This window comes from Capricornis sumatraensis, chromosome 6, assembly GCF_032405125.1.
Source record: "Capricornis sumatraensis isolate serow.1 chromosome 6, serow.2, whole genome shotgun sequence".
NCBI classification, from domain to species: Eukaryota; Metazoa; Chordata; class Mammalia; order Artiodactyla; family Bovidae; genus Capricornis; species Capricornis sumatraensis.
Genome location: NC_091074.1, coordinates 74,473,917 through 74,494,772, shown reverse-complemented (window position 1 = coordinate 74,494,772; position 20,856 = coordinate 74,473,917). Strand labels below are relative to the sequence as shown.

Here is a 20,856-nt window from a genome sequence, read left to right as displayed (position 1 = left end):
AGCTGAAGTTGAACAGTTCTATGTAGACCTACAAGACCTATTAGAAGTAACACCCAAAAAAGATGTCCTTTTCATTATAGGGGACTGGAATACAAAAGTAGGAAGCCAAGAAACACCTGGAGTAACAGGCAAATTTGGCCTTGGAATACAGAATGAAGCAGGGCAAAGGCTAATAGAATTTTGCCAAGAGAATGCATTGGTCATAGCGAACACCCTCTTCCAACAACACAAGAGAAGACTCCACACATGGACATCACCAGATGGTCAACACCGAAATGTGATTATATTCTTTGCAGCCAGAGATGGAGAAGCTCTATACAGTCAACAAATACAAGACCAGGAGCTGACTGTGGCTCAGATCATGAGGTCCTTATTGTGAAATTCAGACTTACATTGAAGAAAGTAGCGAAAACCACTAGACCATTCAGGTATGACCTAAATAAAATCACTTATAGTGGAGGTGAGAAACAGATTTAAGGGACTAGATCTGATAGATAGAGTGCCTAATGAACTATGGACTGAGGTTTGTGACATTGTACAGGAGACAGGGATCAAGACCATCCCCATGGAAAAGAAATGCAAAACACCAAAATGGCTGTCTAAGAAGGCCTTACAAATAGCTGTGAAAAGAAGAGAAGCAAAAAGCAAAGGAGAAAAGGAAAGATATAGCCATTTGAATGCAGAGTTCCAAAGAACAGTAAGGAGAGATAAGAAAGACTTCCTCGGTGATCAGTGCAAAGAAATAGAGGAAAACAATAAAATGGGAAAGACTAGAGATCTCTTCAAGAAAATTGGAGATACCAAGGGAACATTTCATATAAAGATGGGCTCAATAAAGGACAGAAATGGTAGGGACGTAACAGAAGCAGAAGATATTAAGAGGAGGTGGCAAGAATACACAGAAGAACTGTACAAAAAAGATCTTCATGACCCGGATAATCACGATGGTGTGATCACTCATCTAGAGCCAGACATCCTGGAATGTGAAGTCAAGTGGGCCTTAGGAAGCATCACTGCGAACAAAGCTAGTGGAGGTGATGGAATTTCAGTTGAGCTATATCAAATCCTAAAAGATGATGCTGTGAAAGTGCTGCACTCAATATGCCAGCAAATTTGGAAAAGTCAGCAGTGGCCACAGGACTGGAAAAGTTCAGTTTTCTTTCCAATCCCTAAGAAAGGCAATGCCAAAGAATGCTCAAACTACCTACCACACAGTTGCACTCATCTCACATGCTAGTAAATTAATGCTTTAAATTATCCAAGCCAGGCTTCAGCAATACATGAACCACAAACTTCCAGATATTCAAGCTGGTTTTAGAAAAGGCAGAGGAACCAGAGATCAAATTGCCAACATCCGCTGCATCATCAAAAAAGCAAGAGAGTTCCAGAAAAACATCTGCTTCTGCTTTATTGACTATGCCAAAGCCTTTGACTGTGTGGATCACAATAAACTGTGGAAAATTCTGAAAGAGATGGGAATACCAGACCACTTGACCTGCCTCTTGAAAAACCTGTATGCAGGTCAGGAAGCAACAGTTAGAACTGGACATGGAACAACAGACTGGTTCCAAATAGAAAAAGCAGTACGTCAAGGCTGTATATTGTCACCCTGCTTATTTAACTTATATACAGAGTACATCATGAGAATGGCTGGGTTGGAGGAAGCACAAGCTGGAATCAAGATTGCTGGGAGAAATATCAATAACCTCAGATATGCAGATGACACCACCCTTATGGCAGAAAGTGAAGAAGAGCTAAAGAGCCTCTTGATGAAAGTGGAAGAGGAGAGTGAAAAAGTTGCCTGAAAGCTCAACCATCAGAAAACTAAGATCATGGCCTCTGGTCCCATCACTTCATGGCAAATAGATGAGGAAACAGTGGAAACAGTGGCAGATATTATTCTTGGGGGCTTTAAAATCACTGCAGATGGTGGTGACTGCCACCATGAAATAAAAGGATGCTTACTCCTTGATAGGAAAGTTGTGACCAATCTCGACAGCATATTAAAAAGTAGAGACATTACTTTGTCCACAAAGGTCCATCTAGTCAAGGTTATGGTTTTTCCAATAGTCATATATGTATGTGACAGTTGGACTATAAAGAAAGCTGAGTGCTAAAGAATTGATGCTTTTGAACTGCGATGTTGGAGAAGACTCTTGAGAGTCCCTTGGACTATGAGGCGATCCAACCAGTCCATCCTAATGGAGATCAGTCCTGGGTGTTCATTGGAAGGACTGATGTTGAAGCTGAAACTCTGATACTTTTGGCCACCTGATGAAAGAGCTGACTCATTTGAAAAGACCCTGATACTGGAAAAGATTGAAGTCAGGAGGAGAATGGGACGACAGAGGATGAGATGGTTGGATGGCATCACCAACGCAATGAACATGAGTTTGAGTAATCTCCTGGAGTTGGTGATGGACAGGGAGGCCTGGCATTCTGCAGTCCATGGGGTGCAAAGAGTCAGACACGACTGAGCAACTGAACTGAACTGAACTAACTTCTCCCAGATTTATCTATGCAGTGAATGCTGCCCATTCTTCCCCACAAAGGGACTGGTGAAGGCATCAAGGGGTAATGGATATGAAAGCACTTTCTTAATGATAAACCCTATCACAAGCTTCACCATCACTGTCAGCGATCATGTGGCCCTGGACTCTGGTTCTTGGATCCCAACCTCCCAGTTGTGTTCCCTTAAAGGGACACTGCAATCAGCCTCCTGTAATATCCCTATGCCCTGGCTTCCTCACCATGAGCCAGTCTGCTGCTTTCCAGCTTGCAGAAGTTGCCTTAAAGCACTGAAGGAGGTCTGGGACCTGACATCACCTCTGCAAAGGTAGAGAATCATCCCTTTCTCTCCTTGGTGGTTCTTCTTCCCAGAGCCTATGGTGTGACCCCAGGGCTGCAGGTAGCCTGGGTTTGAACTGGAAGGGAGACTCCTGGGGGTGGTTAGGTTTAAAATCCTGGGGTGAGAGACAGCAAGGACACTGTGAAGTCAGTATGGGGCTGTGCAGGGTAGTTGGTTGCAGATGTGCACCCCTTCCCAGCCTGCCCAGGTTTCCAGGCCCAGAAACTCCTGGTTGAAGCTTGTTCCTCATGTCTCCTGCAGACACTTGGGGAGGTTCCCTGACAAAGGCAGCTTTCATCAGGTCTCTCAAGATATCCCAGGGGAGATGTACAAAGAAACACCTACTGCAGCCCAACAGCTGTGGAGGGAAAAGCCTGCTCCCACTATGTCCTCCATGCCTCCTCTGCCCAAACGGCCTCTACCTCGAGCCTCCAGCTCTTCTCCAGGCTTAGTCCCCTCCTTAGTTTCCGTTCACTCAGATTCATCCCTGAGTGCCTCTCCAACACCAGAGCCTGTCCTTCTGCTGGACAGTCTTCCACCCACTTGCTCTCTCTCCTTCCCCTCGTCATCTTGATGAAGGTACCTGCCTTCCACCTCAGCACCATTAGGCTCCCTGCTGAGTCTCACTCAGGGCGACTCCATGGCACTAACACTGGGCACTATCCCACAAAGTTCATCCCCGTGCTCCCCTTGGAGACCAGCCATCTTAGGGCTTGTCCATTCAAGTTATCCCCTTTCAACCCTGTCTTGGTGGCAGGGGGCTGCCAAAGAATTGAGCTTCTCCACCCTGACACACTTGGGGTCCACAAAAGAATAGCTTTCCACACGCTCACCAGAGGCATTATTTTGGTGAGACCCCAGAAACAGACAGGTAGAGGCAGGTACCCTCTTTTGTCAATGCAGATGTCCAGAAGCTGCTGGAGATACGAATCACCAAGAGAGTGGAACTTAAGATTTGGAAGGAGTAAGAAAAGGAGGAGGAGGCAGGCCACCATCTGACTTCACTGGGGAAGAGAATTAAGTCGCTGCGTGACAAGCAGCATACCTTGGGTCACCAACATTTCTGGAGCATAAAAGGCAAACCAGAACAGCAGCTTGGTCCCAGAAAGCTCCGATATCCTAACACTTTGAGGGACCATTTACAGAAGACATGCAGGTAGCACTTCTGGGTCTCCCCTTTCTGCAGAGTGTGTCTCTGGTGGCTACTGACACAGTACCTGGGTCCCCTCTAGAGTTACACCCTATCTTATTCAATGAATGCTCTAAGGCTGAACAATTCCAAATTCAAACTAAATTAATTTCACAACTGCCATTGGTCCAGTCCTTGATCCACTCTGTACCCCAGGCTTAGCCTCAGTCCTTGACTGCAATCATGTCCCAGTTGCAGCCATCACCTCTGAGTCACATTTAGACCCAGGCCAGACCCCTACCCTTAATTCCAAACATGCCCCAGATTCAACCACCACCACAAGCTCACATGAAGACTCAGGCTGGACTCTTGACTCCAATTCTTGACTCCATCCATGCCCCAGTGTCAACCACCAATTCAGGCTCAAGTAGAGACCCAGTTCCAATCAAAACACTATGGAGTTATGACTCCAACTGTAACTCACTTTCAACCACCACCTCCAGCTCATGTGGACACCCATACTCACCCCAACCCTTGACTCCAACCACAGCTCACTTTCAAACACCACCAACTCAGATTCACATGGGGACCCAGGCCCGAACCCAATCCTTGACTCCAAGCAAACCTCAGTCACAACCACAACCTCGGATTTACATGGGGACCCACTGCCCATCTCACACTCTTTCCCAATGGAACTATCTTCCTCTCAACTGAAGACTAGGTACAATGAAGTGTCTTGCCTTATATTCCAAAACAAGGCACAATCTTTGATCCTCAATGCAATTCAAGCCTACAATGTCTGTTTTTTAAAAAAGCAACTAGAAAGTGGGTGAACTTAACCCTCTTCAGTTAGAAAAATCTCAGCAAGTCTTTAGCCAGATCACCCCCAATCTTCCCCAGGAAAACAGGTCTTCCCAGGCAAGCAGATGTGTTTCCATTATTCCTGGGGATTTGATCAGCCCTGAGGTTCAGGAGAAACTGGAGTACCCTCTTTCCAAAAGGTTCATGCAACAAGAGAGTGGCATGCCCTGCAGAATCCACAGTCTCAGAAATTGATGCAGCCTCAGGGCGAATCCCCAAGGCCTTGGCAGACACTGGGCATGAAGAAACCCTCAAGACCTTCTGCAGGTCTAGGCAAAAGCAGCCAGGAAACACAGAAAATGACGTCCTGGTACCTAGCAAGGATCCCAGCAGGAAAACTCCTGAGCCAGGATGTAAGGCAGAGCATGGGGAGGATCCTAAAAGTTCTGTACATGACCTCAGCCAACCCTCCAGTGAAGGTTCCAAGTGCAAAGCATGAGTTAGAAAGAGAGTTGAGCCCAGGCAGGAAGCATCCAGAAGAAATCCTGGGGGTCCTTATAAACAGGAAGGCATAGCAGATCCATGAGTGTTAGACCCCTGTTAATGTCTGTTGTTCAAGGCTTTCTGCCAACCATTTCATAGACCTTCCTGGACTGTCAACTGCTCCTATGGGAACAGAAAATGCAGGTTGTTCTCAGGATTGGGAAGCTTCCATGTAGACTTCCTATGAGTCTCTTGTCCTCAGTCCTCATATTTAACAGGAGCTGGAAGCTCATATAATAAAGTTTCAGGTGAGGCACAGATGGATCCTTCTCCTCAGGTTCATATATAGCTTGAAGTTGAAAACTTTTCATCACATACACCTTCGAAGATCCACCTTGAAGACCACCAGTGACTCTGGGGACCACCCAAATACCAAGTTACAGAGGGCTCAGGAAATCATTCTCATCCCCATCCAGGAGAGAAAGTGATAACAATCCAGGCAGTGCCCACCCTGGAGAGTACCTGTCCTGCCCCCTACCCGGCAACTCAGAAAACCCAGGGGGCTCTGGGAGGAACCTCAACTGGAAATGTCCAGAAGCCCTCAGAAGCCCCTCTTACTGGAAAGGAGGATAAGCCACCTTCTCAGGCCCCCACATACAACTTTGTGGGCAGAATTTGGCACAGTGAATCTGTTGTGGAGGCTGACAAAGGCAGCTTGGAGCCCAGTCCACATCCAGCAATGGCCAGAAATGAGCCACAGGAGGAATCTGGGGATCGGGCCTCCCCAGAAACTTGCTCTAGTGTGACCGTCATGGACCTTGATGAATGTTCCCAATCTTCCAGAGAACAAGAGACTGTGGAGGGAGACCCTGCTTAGAAGGGTACTTTGAACCTGGTCTACTAATCAAATCCCAAATAATTAATTTTGACAGGAGATCATGGTCACCAAGGTCCCATAAAAATCCCTCCTTGAACACAAAGTCTGTTGCCAGAAATCCAGAAGATGTATACTTTGATGAACAGTTTCATAAGCTTAAGTTCCAAGGGTTCATAGACTGGCAGAAACAGGCTCAAGGCCAGGCCACTTTCAAGACTGTGCCACTGAGAGGCTTCTCAAAGACTCATTTAGATATATTCATTGCCACAAACACCTTGGTTTCTCAGGAATCTCTGTGTTGTTTTGAGACCTTGTCCAGTGGAGACACGGCCAATTCCCGCACATGTGATGTTACATCGAGTGGAGGGAGCAGCCAGGGACAGCAGGATGCCCTGAAAAGGCAGCCCTAGCCTAAGAGTCAGCACAGGAAGTTCATCTCCACTGATGCGAGACAGACTAATAGGAGGCCCAAATTACAACAGCATAAAAAGGGGTTGGTGGCACAGAAGTTCCACCAGGCCCACAGGATGAGCCACCCTGGCCAGAAAAAGGAATCAGCAGATTCCCTACAAAACCGTTAATCCTGAAGAAGGGACAGGTTTCTTCAGAAAACCACTTTAGAGAAAGGATTAAGCACTTTCTGCAGTGGATTTGCCCCTATGAAGGCAAAAGACTATAACAAGCCCTGCAACAGCAAGCCTGCAGCAGACACTGCTCAGAGCCAAGGAACTGTCAAAAGAAGTCTGATTACAGAGAGCAAGGCTGTTGAGGCTCAGGATCTCATGACATCTGTTGGACAGATCTAATAGAAGAAGATGGAGCTTCACCAGGGTAGTTTCACTGGTATAAAGCAGAACTGCAGGCCCCGTTAGGTCCAGCTTACTGCTACCATGGCTTTCTCAGAAATCAAGAGCAAAGGAGAGTGATGAAACAAACAGCCCACCATCAGCGAGCTACCCCTGTAGGCCACAGGTATCCTACCAAGAGTAAGTGGACCAGTCCCAGGAACAGCACATGGACCTTCCCACCCAGGGAGTCAGGTCCCCTTCTGGGCAGAGCCTGCCAGCATGGATCAAGAGTGACAAGTATCCCATACCATCCCCTCCACAGCCCAAGGCACTGTCTTCAGAAATACACCTCTTCTGGCCAATCAGAACATGCTTGTCACAGCTTTCCTGAAAGGAAAACACTTCTCAAAAAAAAATCCATACCATGCACATGAAAACGTTTTTTCTCATGTTAGAACACCCTCTGTGTGCTAAAACCTTCTTCCTACCACAAAATTAGTTTCCTGAAATAAATGTTATTTCTCATGAGAAATGGGGCTCTGTCTGCTTGAAGAAAGGAAATGGATAAGCGTCCCTTCTTCCCAGGTGTGTGCTTTGACTTCCATATGGGACGGGGTCATGGAAGGAAAGTGAACCCAAGAATGGATACTCAACCCATACCTCAATTCCCTCCCTGCACCTCAGTGTCCATAATACCAGCACAGTATTACAGAAACAAGCAACAGCATTCAGGATATGTCACGGTGAACTAAACCTAAAGACCTCTCCCTTCTCAGGGGAGAGGACAGCTCAGTCCTCCCCATCTCTCTCTCTACTTTGAACTTGTGAGGCTGTAGGGGAAGAGTTTGCAGAAGCTGAAATTCCACCCCCCTCAGGCTCAGAAAGTGTCAGAAACAAGTTCACTCATCAGAATAAGGAGGGGAATTTGGGGCAGTGCTGGCCCCGAGTACAGGGTGGGAGAAACCTCATTCCTGTGTCATGGTGGGATTAGATGATGCAGTCCTGGAAGCCCCTCTTCTTCCAGATGGAGCTGTAATGAGGTGCGCCAGGCCTGTCACCCTTTCTGTTTTTCTCATGCTCTGGAGCAAGGGTGAGAATGAGATCCACACACACTCAGCTCTGAGGGTTGCAGTGTGGAGCATGGAGGCCCCTGAGGGCTGGCCCACCCCTGCCTTGGAGAAGAGGACAGCTCATAGTACCCACCTCTGCCAGGAAATGGGTAGGGGTGTGTTTTTGTGTGCAGTCACCTCAGTGTCTGAGGGTGGGACACTGTGCCCCTAGTGTCAGATACAGGGAAAGGAGGGAGGGGGCAGAGGTGCCCATAGATGGTGCAGGGACCAAGGAGCCCCTGGTGTCCCACCAGCATCTACAGGCCCAGAGGAAAGAAGTTACGGGGCCGTTGGCTCCTGGTGGCCCCACCCCAGAGTCTCCCCTCTACTCTAGCCTCCAGAACGCAGACAGAGGGAGGCCACCTGGACTCCCTGACAGAGGGCCAGGCTCTCAGAAGCAGCAGAGCCTCCAAGCAGGCAATCTTCACCGCTCCACAGTGTAGTTAGTCAGCTACCATAGGACTGGGAGCTCGGGATAGACTCGTGGTCTGTGACCTCTACCTATGCACGTGGCCCAAGGAGGCTCCCAGAGGACAGGTGAACTCAACAGGCCCAAGGGCTCTGCTACAGTCATCGCAAGTCTCACCTGTCATCAGCCTTGCTCAGCCCAGAGCCCAGACAGTGAGGAAGCCAGCAGACAGAATGTGTCACCCAGCAAGCTGGAAGCAACCTGTGGAGAAGGGTGCTGTCAGCTTTCTTCCCCAGGACCCATCTGCACAGGAAAGTGTTAGTCAGTCAGTTATGTCCACCTCTTTGAGATCCCATGGACTGTAGCCTGCAGGCTCCTCTGTCCATGTAATTTTCCAGATAAGAATATTGCAGTGGGTAGCCATGCCCTTCTCCAAGGGATCTTACTGACCCAGGTATCGAACCCAGGTCTCCTGAATTGCAGGCAGATTCTTTACCATCTGAGCCACCAGGGTGCCCTGAAAAGCAGGGAGACAAGAGCAATTCTCTAGGGCAATTTGGGGCTCTGTATCATACTCACTACAGCGGTGGAGAGACCAGCTCCAGGAGGGGCCTCTGATCCCAGTGACAGCTGGAATGGCCCTGCCCCATGCCTGTTACAACCCTCACATTTGGAACCAGGTCCAGGTCTGCATGGCGGCGTGCACAGGCCTGCATGTGCTGAGGTCTTTACCTGGAGCCAGGTCTTGCCTCTGAGCCCCATCCCCCAGGGTGGGCACAGCAGTGGGTGCTCAGACAGGGTCTAAGGGAGCAGCTAGAACCCAGGGCACAGAGTGGCCTCCAGAGCTCAGGATAGAGGAGGGCACAAAACAGAGACTCTGAGCCTGGGTGCTGCCTGGTCCTCTCAGAGGCATTGAGGGGTGAGTGCTGAGGTTGGGGGGCGCTGACCCTGAAGATACCTGTGAGGAAATGTGACGCAGAGGGACACCAACAAAGAGCAAGAAACCAGAAGGGGAAAATCCCTGTGCCCTTCTCTTGCTGAAAGAGGCAGAACAGCCAGCAATGGAGGTCCCCTCACTAAGAGACTCCACACAGAGACCCACACTGTCCCCACATGGGGACCTCCCACACATCCACTCTGAGAAATCTCACTCAAGCATCCCACAGAGACCTCGCTGTGAGACCTCCCATGCACACACCTCACAGGTGTTCTTTAGGATCTGAGTATCCACCCACTTGACAGGTCCTTCATGGTGGGTCAGATGTCAGTTAAGAAACTGGCAGCACAGAAGAAGGACCAGAGATGGTGCCCAGCACCTACTCCAAGTCCCAGAACTCCAAGATATCCAGATACTGTCAGCATTGCCCTAAATGGCATTCTCTGCTTGAGGAAATGCTCATGCCTTCTGTCCTTTGTAACCATTGCCTCTGAACAGAAGAGTCATGGTGTTCCACATGCAGACCTGCAAAAGTCTTTCCTCCACAGATCTTCCTTAGCTTGAGCTCTATCCCATGGCTTCAGTCCAGTTCAGTCACTCAGTCGTGTCTGACTCATTATGACCCCATGAACCGCAGCACACCAGGCCTCCCTGTCCATCACCAACTCCCGGAGTCCACCCAAACCCAGGTCCATCGAGTCAGTGATGCCATCCAACCATCTCATCCTCTGTCATCCCCTTCTCCTCCTGCCCTCAATCATTCCCAACATCAGGGTCTTTTCAAATGAGTCAGCTGTTCGCATCAGGTGGCCAAAGTATTGGAGTTTCAGCTTCAACATCAGTCCTTCCAAAGAACACCCAGGACTGATCTCCTTTAGGATGGACTGATTGGATCTCCTTGCAGTCCAAGGGACTCTCAAGAGTCTTCTCTAACATCACAATTCAAAAGCATCAATTCTTCGGCACTCAGCTTTCTTTATAGTCCAACTCTCACATCCATACATGACCACTGGAAAAATCACAGCCTTGACTAGATGGACCTTTCTTGGCAAAGTAATGTCTCTGCTTTTTAATATGCTATCTAGGATGGTCATAACTTTCCTTCCAAGGAGTAAGTCTCTTTGAACTTCATGGCGGCAGTCACCATCTGCAGTGGTTTTGGAGCCCCCCAAAATAAAGTCAGCCATTGTTTCCACTGTTTTCCCATCTATTTGCCATGAAGTGATGGGACTGGATGCAATGATCTTAGTTTTCCGATGGTTGAGCTTTAAGCCAACTTTTTCACTCTCCTCTTTCACTTTCATCAAGAGGCTCTTTAGTTCTTCTTCACTTTCTGCCATAAGGGTGGTGTCATCTGCATATCTGAGTTTATTGATATTTCTCCAGGCAATCTTGATTCCAGCTTGTGCTTCCTCCAACCCAGCGTTTCTCATGATGTACTTTGTATATAAGTTAAATAAGCAGGGTGACAGTATACAGCCTTGATGTACTCCTTTCCTGATGTGGAACCAGTCTGTTGTTCCATGTTCAGTTTGAACTGTTGCTTCCTGATCTGCATATGGGTTTCTCAAGAGGCAGGTCAGGTGGTCTGCTATTCCCATCTCTTTCAGAATTTTCCACAGTTTATTGTGATCAACACAATCAAAGACTTTGGCATAGTCAATAAATCAGAAATAGATGTTTTTCTAGAACTCTCTTACTTTTTCGATGATCCAGCGGATGTTGGCAATTTGATCTCTGGTTCCTCTGCCTTTCCTAAAACCAGCTTGATCATCTGGAAGTTCACGGTTCATGTATTGCTAAAGCCTGGCTTGGAGAATTTCAAGCATTACTTTACTAGTGTGTGAGATGAGTGCAATTGTGCGGTAGTTTGAGCATTCTTTGGCATTGCCTTTCTTTGGGATTGGAATGAAAACTGACTTTTCCAGTCCTGTGGCCACTGCTGAGTTTTCCAAATTTGCTGGCATATTGAGCACAGCACTTTCACAGCATCATCTTTCAGGATTTGAAATAGCTCAACTGGAATTCCATCACCTCCACTAGCTTTGTTCGTAGCGATGCACTCGACTTCACATTGCTTAGAGAATCACAAATTTTAAACATGAGTTAAATGCTGCCAACCTCCAATGAAAGCATCTTATTTGTCCCATTTATTCATCTTCCTGTCAGATGGTGCCAATATCATATATTTTTTCTTTTCTGGAGGATAAGATCTGAACTCATGATGCAGGTTTCTTTACTTTGGAAACAAGGTAAAGCACGGCAGCAAATGGGCTCTAGGAATAAAATTAACCAGCAACAAGGTGTGTGGAGTTTCACTCACCTCCCAGGGGGCCATGCAACTAACACAGCATTTTGTACATAACGGCTTGTGTCAGGCTTGGGTTTTAAGTTCAAAGGCAACAGCCTAAAATTATGTGTAGGTTTTCAAATGAATCATGTAACTGGCAATTGCTTTTTGGTCCCCTGCAAAAGAATACTTATTTTTTTCTCAAAATGTGGTAATGCCCTCAAATGACATTATGCATATTTCCAAAATATGATATAATCTTAATGTCCATGTAACATAGCTTAAACTTATTAACCATTTAAGAAGATTCAGTATTTAAATAATTCTTTTAAAATGTACAATTTCCAAGACTCAAATGGGCTCAATTTTATGTCCATTATAGGGCTAGAAAAGGATACATTGCCTCAAATACTGTGGAATCTTACAAAAGACATCATTTAATCTTGCTTGATATATACACATGGTCTAATAAAATGACCAGAAGGGACTTCACATCTGAATCAAAGAATGTTTACATAAATAATCAAAGTGTGCATTGACATACACAAGGTGTACAGCAATCATCAAAATCCTCACACTGTAAATCCAGCCCTTCCCAAAGGGGGACTTCTGTGATATCACAGACATAGTTGTCATTGCTCATATGTAACTAGTTTCCCTGCTTTGTTAAAATCGACTTAATGATAGCTGCCATGCACTTATCATTGTTAAGTCAGATTATCTGCATGATGACAATCTTTCCTCTAAAAGAAGCAGGGTTGATATGAGGGCTCTTATGACCTATTTATTTCCTTCAGGTGGCACTAGTCGTAAAGAACCCACCTGCCAATGCAGGAGACATAAGAGACATGGGTTCCATCCCGGGGTTGGGAAGATCCCCTGGAGGAAGGTATGGCAACCCACTCCAGTATTCTTGCCTTGAGAAACCCCATGAACAGAGGAGAATTTACACAAAAGTTCTTAGTGACCCAGATAAGCACAATGGTGTGGTCACTCACCTAGATTCAGACATCCTGCAGTGTGAAGTCAATTGGGCCTTAGATTCATTACTATGAACAAAACAGGTGGTGGTGATGGATTTTCAGCTGAGTAATTTAAAATCCTAAAAGATGATGCTGCTAATGTGCTGCACCCAGTATGCCAGCAAATTTGGAAAACACAGCAGTGGCCACAGGACTGGAAATGTCAGTTTTCATTCCAATCCCAAAGAAAGGCAATGCCAAAGAATGTTCAAATTACTGTACAATTGCACTATTTCACATGCCAGCAAAATATGTTCAAAATCCTGCAAGCTAGGCTTCAGCAGTACATGAACTGAGAACTTCCAGATGTACAAGCTGGAATTAGAAAAAGCAGAGGAACCAGATACCAAATTGCCAGTATCCATTGAATCAACAAAATGCAAGAGAATTCCACAAAAATATCTACTTTTGCTTCATTGACTACACTAAAGCCTTTGACTGTGTGGATCACAACAAACTGAGGAAAATTTGTAAAGATATGGGAATACCAGACCACCTTACTTGCCTCCTGAGTAACCTGCATGCAGGATAAGAAGAAAGAGTTAGAACTGGACATGGAACAACAGACGGGTCCAAATTGGGAAAGGTGTATGTCAAGGCTGTATATTGTCACCTTCCTTATTTAACATATATGCAGAGTACCTCAAAAGAAATGTTGGCCTGGATGACTCAAAGCTGGAATCAAGATTGCTTGGAAAATACCAATAACCTCAGATATGCAGATGACACCACTTTATGGCAGAAAGTAAAGAGGAACTAAAGAGCCTCATGATGAAAGTGAAAGAGGAGAGTGAAAAGCTGGCTTAAAACTCAACATTCAAAAACAAAGATCATGTCATCCAGTCCTATCACTTCATGACAAATAGGTGGGAGAGAAGTGAAGACAGTTCAGATTTCATTACTTGGGCCCAAAATCAATGCAAATGGTGACTGAAGCCATGAAATTAAAAGTTGCTTGCTCCTTGGAAGAAAAGTTATGACAAATCTAGAGAGTGTATTACAAAGCAGAGACATCACTTTGCTGACAAAGGCCCTTATAGTCAAAGCTATATTTCTTCCAGTAGTCACATATAGATGTGAGAGTTAGTCCATAAAGAAGGCTGAATGCTGAAGAATTAATGCTTTGAACTGTGGTGCTGGAAAAGACTCTTGAGAGTCCCTTGGAATGCAAGGAGATCAAACCAGTCAATCCTAAAAGAAATCAACCCTGAATATTCATTTGAAGGATTGCTGCTGAAGTTCTAATACTTTGGCCACCTACTTTGAAGAGCCAACCCTTTGGGAAACCCTGATGCTAAGAAAGATTGAGGGAAAGAGGAGAAGGGGGTGACAGAGGATGAGATGGTTGGATGGCATCACTGACTCAATGGACATGAGTTTGAGCAAACTCAGGGAGACAGTGAAGGACAGGGAGGCCTGGCATGCTGCAGTCCATGAAGTCACAAAGAATTAGACAGGATTTAGTGACTGAACAACAACAATCTCAGAAGATAATGTGTTTACAAAGAGGGCAGCTAAAGTTTGCTGAGTGTCCTTTTTATTACATGGAATCCCAGATGCTGTAAAAAGAGAGCTTCTAAACTAGCTGTCAATGGCCGCAGATTCTTCCCTCTTTCATTTGTATGATAGAATAACAGATCAATCAGTGTGAGCAAGGATGGCTTTAGAAATGGCTTGTAAGTCAGTTGTTGTTTCGGAAGCCTTTTATTAAGGTTGCTGTGCTGTGCTTAGTCGCTCAGTCATGCCTGACTCTGCCCTCATGGACTGCAGCTCACCACCTTTGTAGTACAGTTCTCCTGTGTCTCCTGGGATTCTTCAGGCAAGAATCCTGGAGTGGGTTGCCATGCCCTCCTCCAGGGGTTCTTCCCAACCCCTAAATATTATCCTAGGATTTTCCTATTTTGCTTGCTATATCCATTTGGTGACCTTCCCTGGTCCTGCCAACATGTGTACAAGCTGAGAAAGATCTAGCAGTTTGGAGTCAAGGCCATCACAATGACCCTTAGCTCTTCAAAAAATATTGCAGGCTCCTTCTTAGACTTCCCTGGTGGCTTAGATGGTAAAGTGTCTGCCTGCAATGCAGGAGACCCGGATTCGATCCCTGGGTTGGGAGGATCCCCTGAAGAAGGAAATGGCAACCCACTCCAGTACTCTTGCCTGGAAAGTCCCATGGACAGAGAAGCCTGGTAGGCTACAATCAATGGGGTCACAAAGAGTCGGACAAGACTGAGTGACTTCACTTTCACTTTTCACTTTCTTAGGTTTAAAGAACTCCTTGACTGGAGCTCTTTGTTCAGTTTGGCAAAGGAGTAAAGAACACCTGAGGGGGTTTGCCTGCAACCTCAGGTACAGTTATTTTAAATGATAATTGCTAAATATGCTCTTTAGATTAGAAAAGTAGTTCAGACAGAGAATTAGTAAAACATGAGTACTCAGGTGAAAAAAGACAAGATAGGGTGGGCAGTAGGATTTAAGTCTTTATAGTCTTTTGATTTAGGTACATTTTATCCTTTAATTTTTTATAAACTTATTTTTAATTGGAGGATAAATGCTTTACAATGTTGTGTTGGTTTCTGCAGTTTAACAACGTGAACTGCGGGGGACCGCCTGTAAAGGGTTAAGTCTTGGGAGCTGCTCGGCAGGTATGCAGAGCCTTAGGCATTGTTCCTAAGCTCCCTGTCCCGCCACCCTTGAAGAGTTTTTACAGCCCTTAAGGTCAGGGTGTCCTGCAACATGTCATAGAAGATAGATTACTTAGTATACTCTGTACACAATGGTAAGGGTCTAGTGATTGTATCCTGAGGTTAAAAAATAATCTTGTACATGTCTTAAGTCACGTACATTATCCTATAAATACTATAGCCTAATAAAGAAAGGCATCAGCCAATTGTGGTCTGATCCTCTCAACCCCATCTTTTGTCTCTCTCTTATTTTTCTTAGCGGGGACGCTCCGTTCTCTCCCTGTGCAGGTGCAACTCTTGCTTGTGCTGGCCGCGGCAGTGAACCAGCCATGAGAATATATATATTTATCCACCTCTTCTTGAACCTCCCTCCCACCCCAACTCATCCACTTCTCTAGGTTGTCAAGGAGCACCAGGTTGAACTTCCTGTGTTATATACCAACTTCTCACTAGCTAACTATTTTACATATGGTAATGCACATGTTTCAATGCATTCCTTAGCTTTTTGTACTGAGTACTTAAATGAAGCTATTTTGGAATCTTGAAACCTTCTGTAAGCTTTTACATGTCAATTAAAGTAGGCATCTCCTTCACTTTGTCCAATTTGGGATCCTGTGCTCTCTAGGATTTTCCTTAAATGAACAATCTTGTCTACCTGGAACACTCCCCACAATGACTACTATAATTCTAGATCAATATTAGTAAAAATTTGCCATCTTTCTAAATATCTATAGCCTCAAGGTCTATAGCTCTTCCATATAAAATATAAAATAAGCAGCTGTGCCAGAAGGTGACATGCTCAGTAGGATTAGGCTCCCATTTCTTTAGCTAGCCTTTGTCATCCCCAAACAAGACAAACAAACCTATGCCATAATACATCAACACTACCCGAGAGATGCTACTATGGCCTGGCCAAAATAAGGCTGGCGTGCACAATCACTAATTCTCAGAGAACCTTGTATTGGGTAAAATGATAAAACCAGCAAATCCCTAGAAATGGGGACTACAAACTGATTCCATGCAAAATGGAGACCTATAGCTGCCACCGACAGTTCTGAGCACAGAAGCTGGGCTGATACTGATTCCAAACACATGGGGAAGTAGAAACTACATCGTCAGCGGTTCCCAAATTGGGATCTAGCAAACAAAATTAGGGGCTAGGGTTTACCACTCAAAAATAGATTGGCAACAACCAAGAAATGTTACTGTGCACTGGAAATTTGATCTAATAGGTTATGGGTTTGGCCTCAGGCAGAATGATCTGCCAGCCAACCCAAACCTCCCTGAAAGGAAAGCCAATTAGATTAGGGGCACAAATGCAAAGAGAATGGAGTGCAAACCAAGAGGAGCTTACTAACAATCTCTGTGAATGGCAAGAAAAACAGTGAACTCAGAGGATGTGTGGGCACCACAGTTGTTTCTCCTTGTCTCTAAATGTCATCAGAAATTCCCTTGAGATCCCATCGCTGTCACCAGCACATTAAGAAAGAAAAATTTGTAAATTTGAAGTAAAAAGTAAATTTGAAGATTTACTTCAAATTTAAAATAAATGGACTCTAGAACTGATTCATGAAACCAGGCAGCACTTCATTTGGAAGACAGGGAGATGCTCCAAGGAGTTACACATCATGGAAGGCTTTTAAGGTAAGGAGGGCAGGACAACGGAATAAGTCATCAGCATGGGAAAAAGTGTAACTTCAGCAGAAGAAAGAAAACATTCAGGGGACAATGGCTTCTCTTTAGCTAAACTGAAGAATTTTCTATTAGCTGGGTTTGTGGCTGGCCAAAAGGGAAGTCTTCCTCCTCCAGCTGGAGTGGTGATGTGGCTGCACTTCTTGTTTGGGAATGCAAGGTTTATTTCTTCCTGTTGGTGTAACTGAGGATGAATGACACGGCATGAGCGCTCCCTCTACAGACCTTCCAGACTCCAACTATAGTTACGGTTTGCTTTTCTTAATTTTCCACAGAATGTTTTGTTAGCAGGAGGATTCACAATAAGGGAGAAAAGGCCAGAAGACTCACCGTTAAGAGGGTTCAGAAATTCTTGGGTGAATCCATGGGAGGCAGGAGGTGGCTGTGGGGTCAGCTGATTTCCACACTGATCACATGGCTCCATCTGATGGCGTTGCAGCTTCCTGTTGAAACAGTTCAGTTCAATTCAGTTCAGTCACTCAGTCATGTCCAACTCTTTTAGAACCCATGGACTGCAGCACGCCAGGCCTCCCTGTCCATCACCAAATCCAGGGGTTTACTCAAACTCATGTCCATTGAGTCAGTGATGCCATCCAACCTTCTCATCCTCTGTCATCCCCTTCTCCTCTTGCCTTCAATCTCTCCCAGCATCAGGGTCTTTTCAAATGAGTCAGTTCTTCACATCAGGTGGCCAAAGTATTGGAGTTTGACCTACAATATCAATCCTCCCAAAGAACACTCAGGACTGATTTCCTTTAGGATGGACTGGTTGGATCTCCTTGCAGTCCAAGGGACTCTCAAGAGTCTTCTCCAACACCACAGTTCAAAAGCATCAATTAGTCAGCATTCAGCTTTCTATATAGTCCGATTCTCACATCCATACATGACCACTGGAAAAAATATAGCCTTGACTAGACAGACCTTTGTGGGCAAAGTAACGTCTCTGCTTTTTAATATTTTGTCTATGTTGGTCATAACTTTTCTTCCAAGGAGCAAGCATCTTTTAAATCCATGGCTGCAGTCACCATCTGCAGTGACTTTGGAGTGCAAAAAAAAATACAGTCTGCCACTGTTTTCACTGTTTCCCCATCTATTTGCCATGAAGTGATGGGATCAGATGCCATGATCTTAGTTTTCTGAAGGTTGAGATTAAGCCAACTTTTTCACTCTCCGCTTTCACTTCCATCACTTTAGTTCTTCTTTGCTTATTGCCATAAGGGTGGTGTCATCTGCATATATGAGGTTATTGATATTTCTCCCAGCAATCTTGATTCCAGCTTGTGTTTCTTCCAGCCCAGCATTTCGCATAATGTACTCTGTACGTAAGTTAAATAAGCAGGGTGACAATATACAGCCTTGACGTACTCCTTTCCCGATTTGGAACCAGTCTGTTGTTTCATGTCCAATTCGAACTGTTGCTTCCTGACCTGCATACAGATTTCTCAAGTGGTCAGGTGGTCTGGTGTTCCCATCTCTTTGAAAATTTTCCACAGTTTGTGGTGATCCACACAGTCAATAAGCAGAAATATATGTTTTTCTGGAACTCTCTTGCTTTTTTGATAATCCAATGGATGTTTGCAATTTGATCTCTGGTTCCTCTGCCTTTTCTAAAACCAGCTTGAACATCTGGAAGTTCATGGTTCACATGCTGTTGAAGCCTGGCTTGGAGAATTTTGAGCATTACTTTGCTAGCATGTGAGATGAGTGCAATTGTGCAGTAGTTTGAACATTCTTTGGTACTGCCTTTCTTTGGGATTGGAATGAAAACTGACCTTTTCCAGTCATATGGCCACTGCTGACTTTTCCAAATTTGCTGGCATATTTAGTGCAGCCCTTTCACAGCATCATCTTTAGGACTTGAAATAGCTCAACTGGAATTTCATCACCTCCACTAGCTTTGTTCGTAGTGATGCTTCCTAAGGCCCACTTGATTTCACATTCCAGGATGTCTGGCTCTAGGTGAGTGATCATGCCATCGTGATTATCTTGGTCGTGAAGATCTTTTTTGTATAGTTCTTCTGTGTATTCTTGCCACCTCTTCTTAATATCCTCTGCTTCTGTTAGGTCCCCAACATTTCTGTTCTTTATTGAGCCCATCTTTGTATGAAATGTTCCCTTGGTATCTCTAACTTTCTTGAAGAGATCTCTAGTCTTTCCCATTCTGTTGTTTTCCTCTATTTCTTTGCATTGATCACTGAGGAAGGCTTTCTTATCTCTCCTTGCTATTCTTTGGAACTCTGCATTCAAATGGCTATATCTTTCCTTTTCTCCTTTGCTTTTCGCTTCTCTTCTTTTCACAGCTATTTGTAAGGCCTCCTCAGATAGCCATTTTGATTTTTTGCATTTCTTTTTCTTTCGATGATCTTGATCTCTGTCTCCTATACAATGCCACAAACCTCCATCCATACTTCATCAGGCACTCTGTCTATCAGATCTAATCCCTTAAATCTATTTCTCACGTCCACTGTATAATCATAAGGGATTTGATTCAGGTCATACCTGAATGGTCTAGTGGTTTTCCCTGCGTTCTTCAATTTAAGTCTGAATTTAAGACTCTACACATGGCCATCACCTGATAGACAATACCGAAATCAGATTGATTATATTATTTGCAGCCAAAGATGGAGAAGCTCTATACAGTCAGCAAAAACAAAACTGGGAGTTGACTGTGGCTCAGATCATGAGATCCTTATTGCCGAATTCCTGTTGAATAGTTTTTAAAAAAATGGGTCACTTCATCCTATAAAGGAAACATGAAACTGAGATGAGCTTCCACTGCTAGAAGAATCCTAAGCCTTCAGAAAAGAATGGAGAACATGTCTAAAGGATTTGAGAATGTCAGAACTGTATTTCCTCAGAGCGGGACTCCCCAGGCTCTCCAAATCTCAGTCCTTAATGCTCTCTCTGGAGAAGGCAATGGCGATCCACTCCAGTACTCTTGCCTCGAAAATCCCATGGACAGAGGAGCCTGGTAGGCTGCAGTCCATGGGGTCGCTAAGAGTCGGACACAACTGAGAGACTTCACTTTCACTCTTCACTTTCATGCACTGGAGAAGGACATGGCAACCCACTCCAGTGTTCTTGCCTGGAGAATCCCAGGGACGGAGGAGCTTGATGGGCTGTCGTCTATGGGGTCGCACAGAGTCAGACACGACTGAAGCGAATTAGCAGCAGCAGGAGCAATGCTCTCTCTCAGGAACAAAGCCTCCCTACTACTAGGGAAATTAAATAAATAGTCTTGATCAGGCTTCAGAGACAAAGCAGATCAGGCTTCTGACCTTGCTTCTAACTTACTTGGACACAGCACTGACTTGAGTGGCTTGATTGCCTATTGTGAGTGCAAGCTGTGCAGAACCATAGGCAAGACAGGAGACAAGTCTTGAAATTGTTGAGCCTCCGGAGGGACACTGGCCAACCAAGCCCCAGGCTTAACAATATTCCAAGTTTTACATGACAAACAAATAGCATTAGTGTGAAACCTAGCTGAAATTGCTCACAGATTGATGATGGTATCAGTTTGCATCCTGGGATTATAAACTGGAATCCCAAACTGCAATATTTGAAGTCTCACTCATGAAGCAGATGCATTGCCTGGGAACTTTTCCCAACTAGGACTCCAGATATGCTGTGTCAGGGGACTTCCCAGTGCGGTTAATTCTGAATGTTGGTCAAAACCCAATTCGGTGATGTATCCTCTGCTGTTTCTATTTCTCTTCTCTTTTAACATTAGTATATTGAAAGAAAGCTAGATAATTCTCTAATAAATTTTTGTATTATTTATTTATGTATA

General features: G+C 45.0%; 1 protein-coding gene across 1 annotated transcript in view; it reads left to right on the top strand.

Moving 5' to 3' along the window:
• Positions 1–20,856, top strand: part of LOC138080755 (putative serine protease 47) — a 79,847-nt gene that overhangs the window by 1,132 nt on the left and 57,859 nt on the right. The window contains exon 2 of the mRNA XM_068973618.1: positions 5,012–5,191. Coding sequence (XP_068829719.1) covers positions 5,012–5,191 — 180 coding nt within the window. The remainder of the gene's footprint in view (positions 1–5,011; positions 5,192–20,856) is intronic.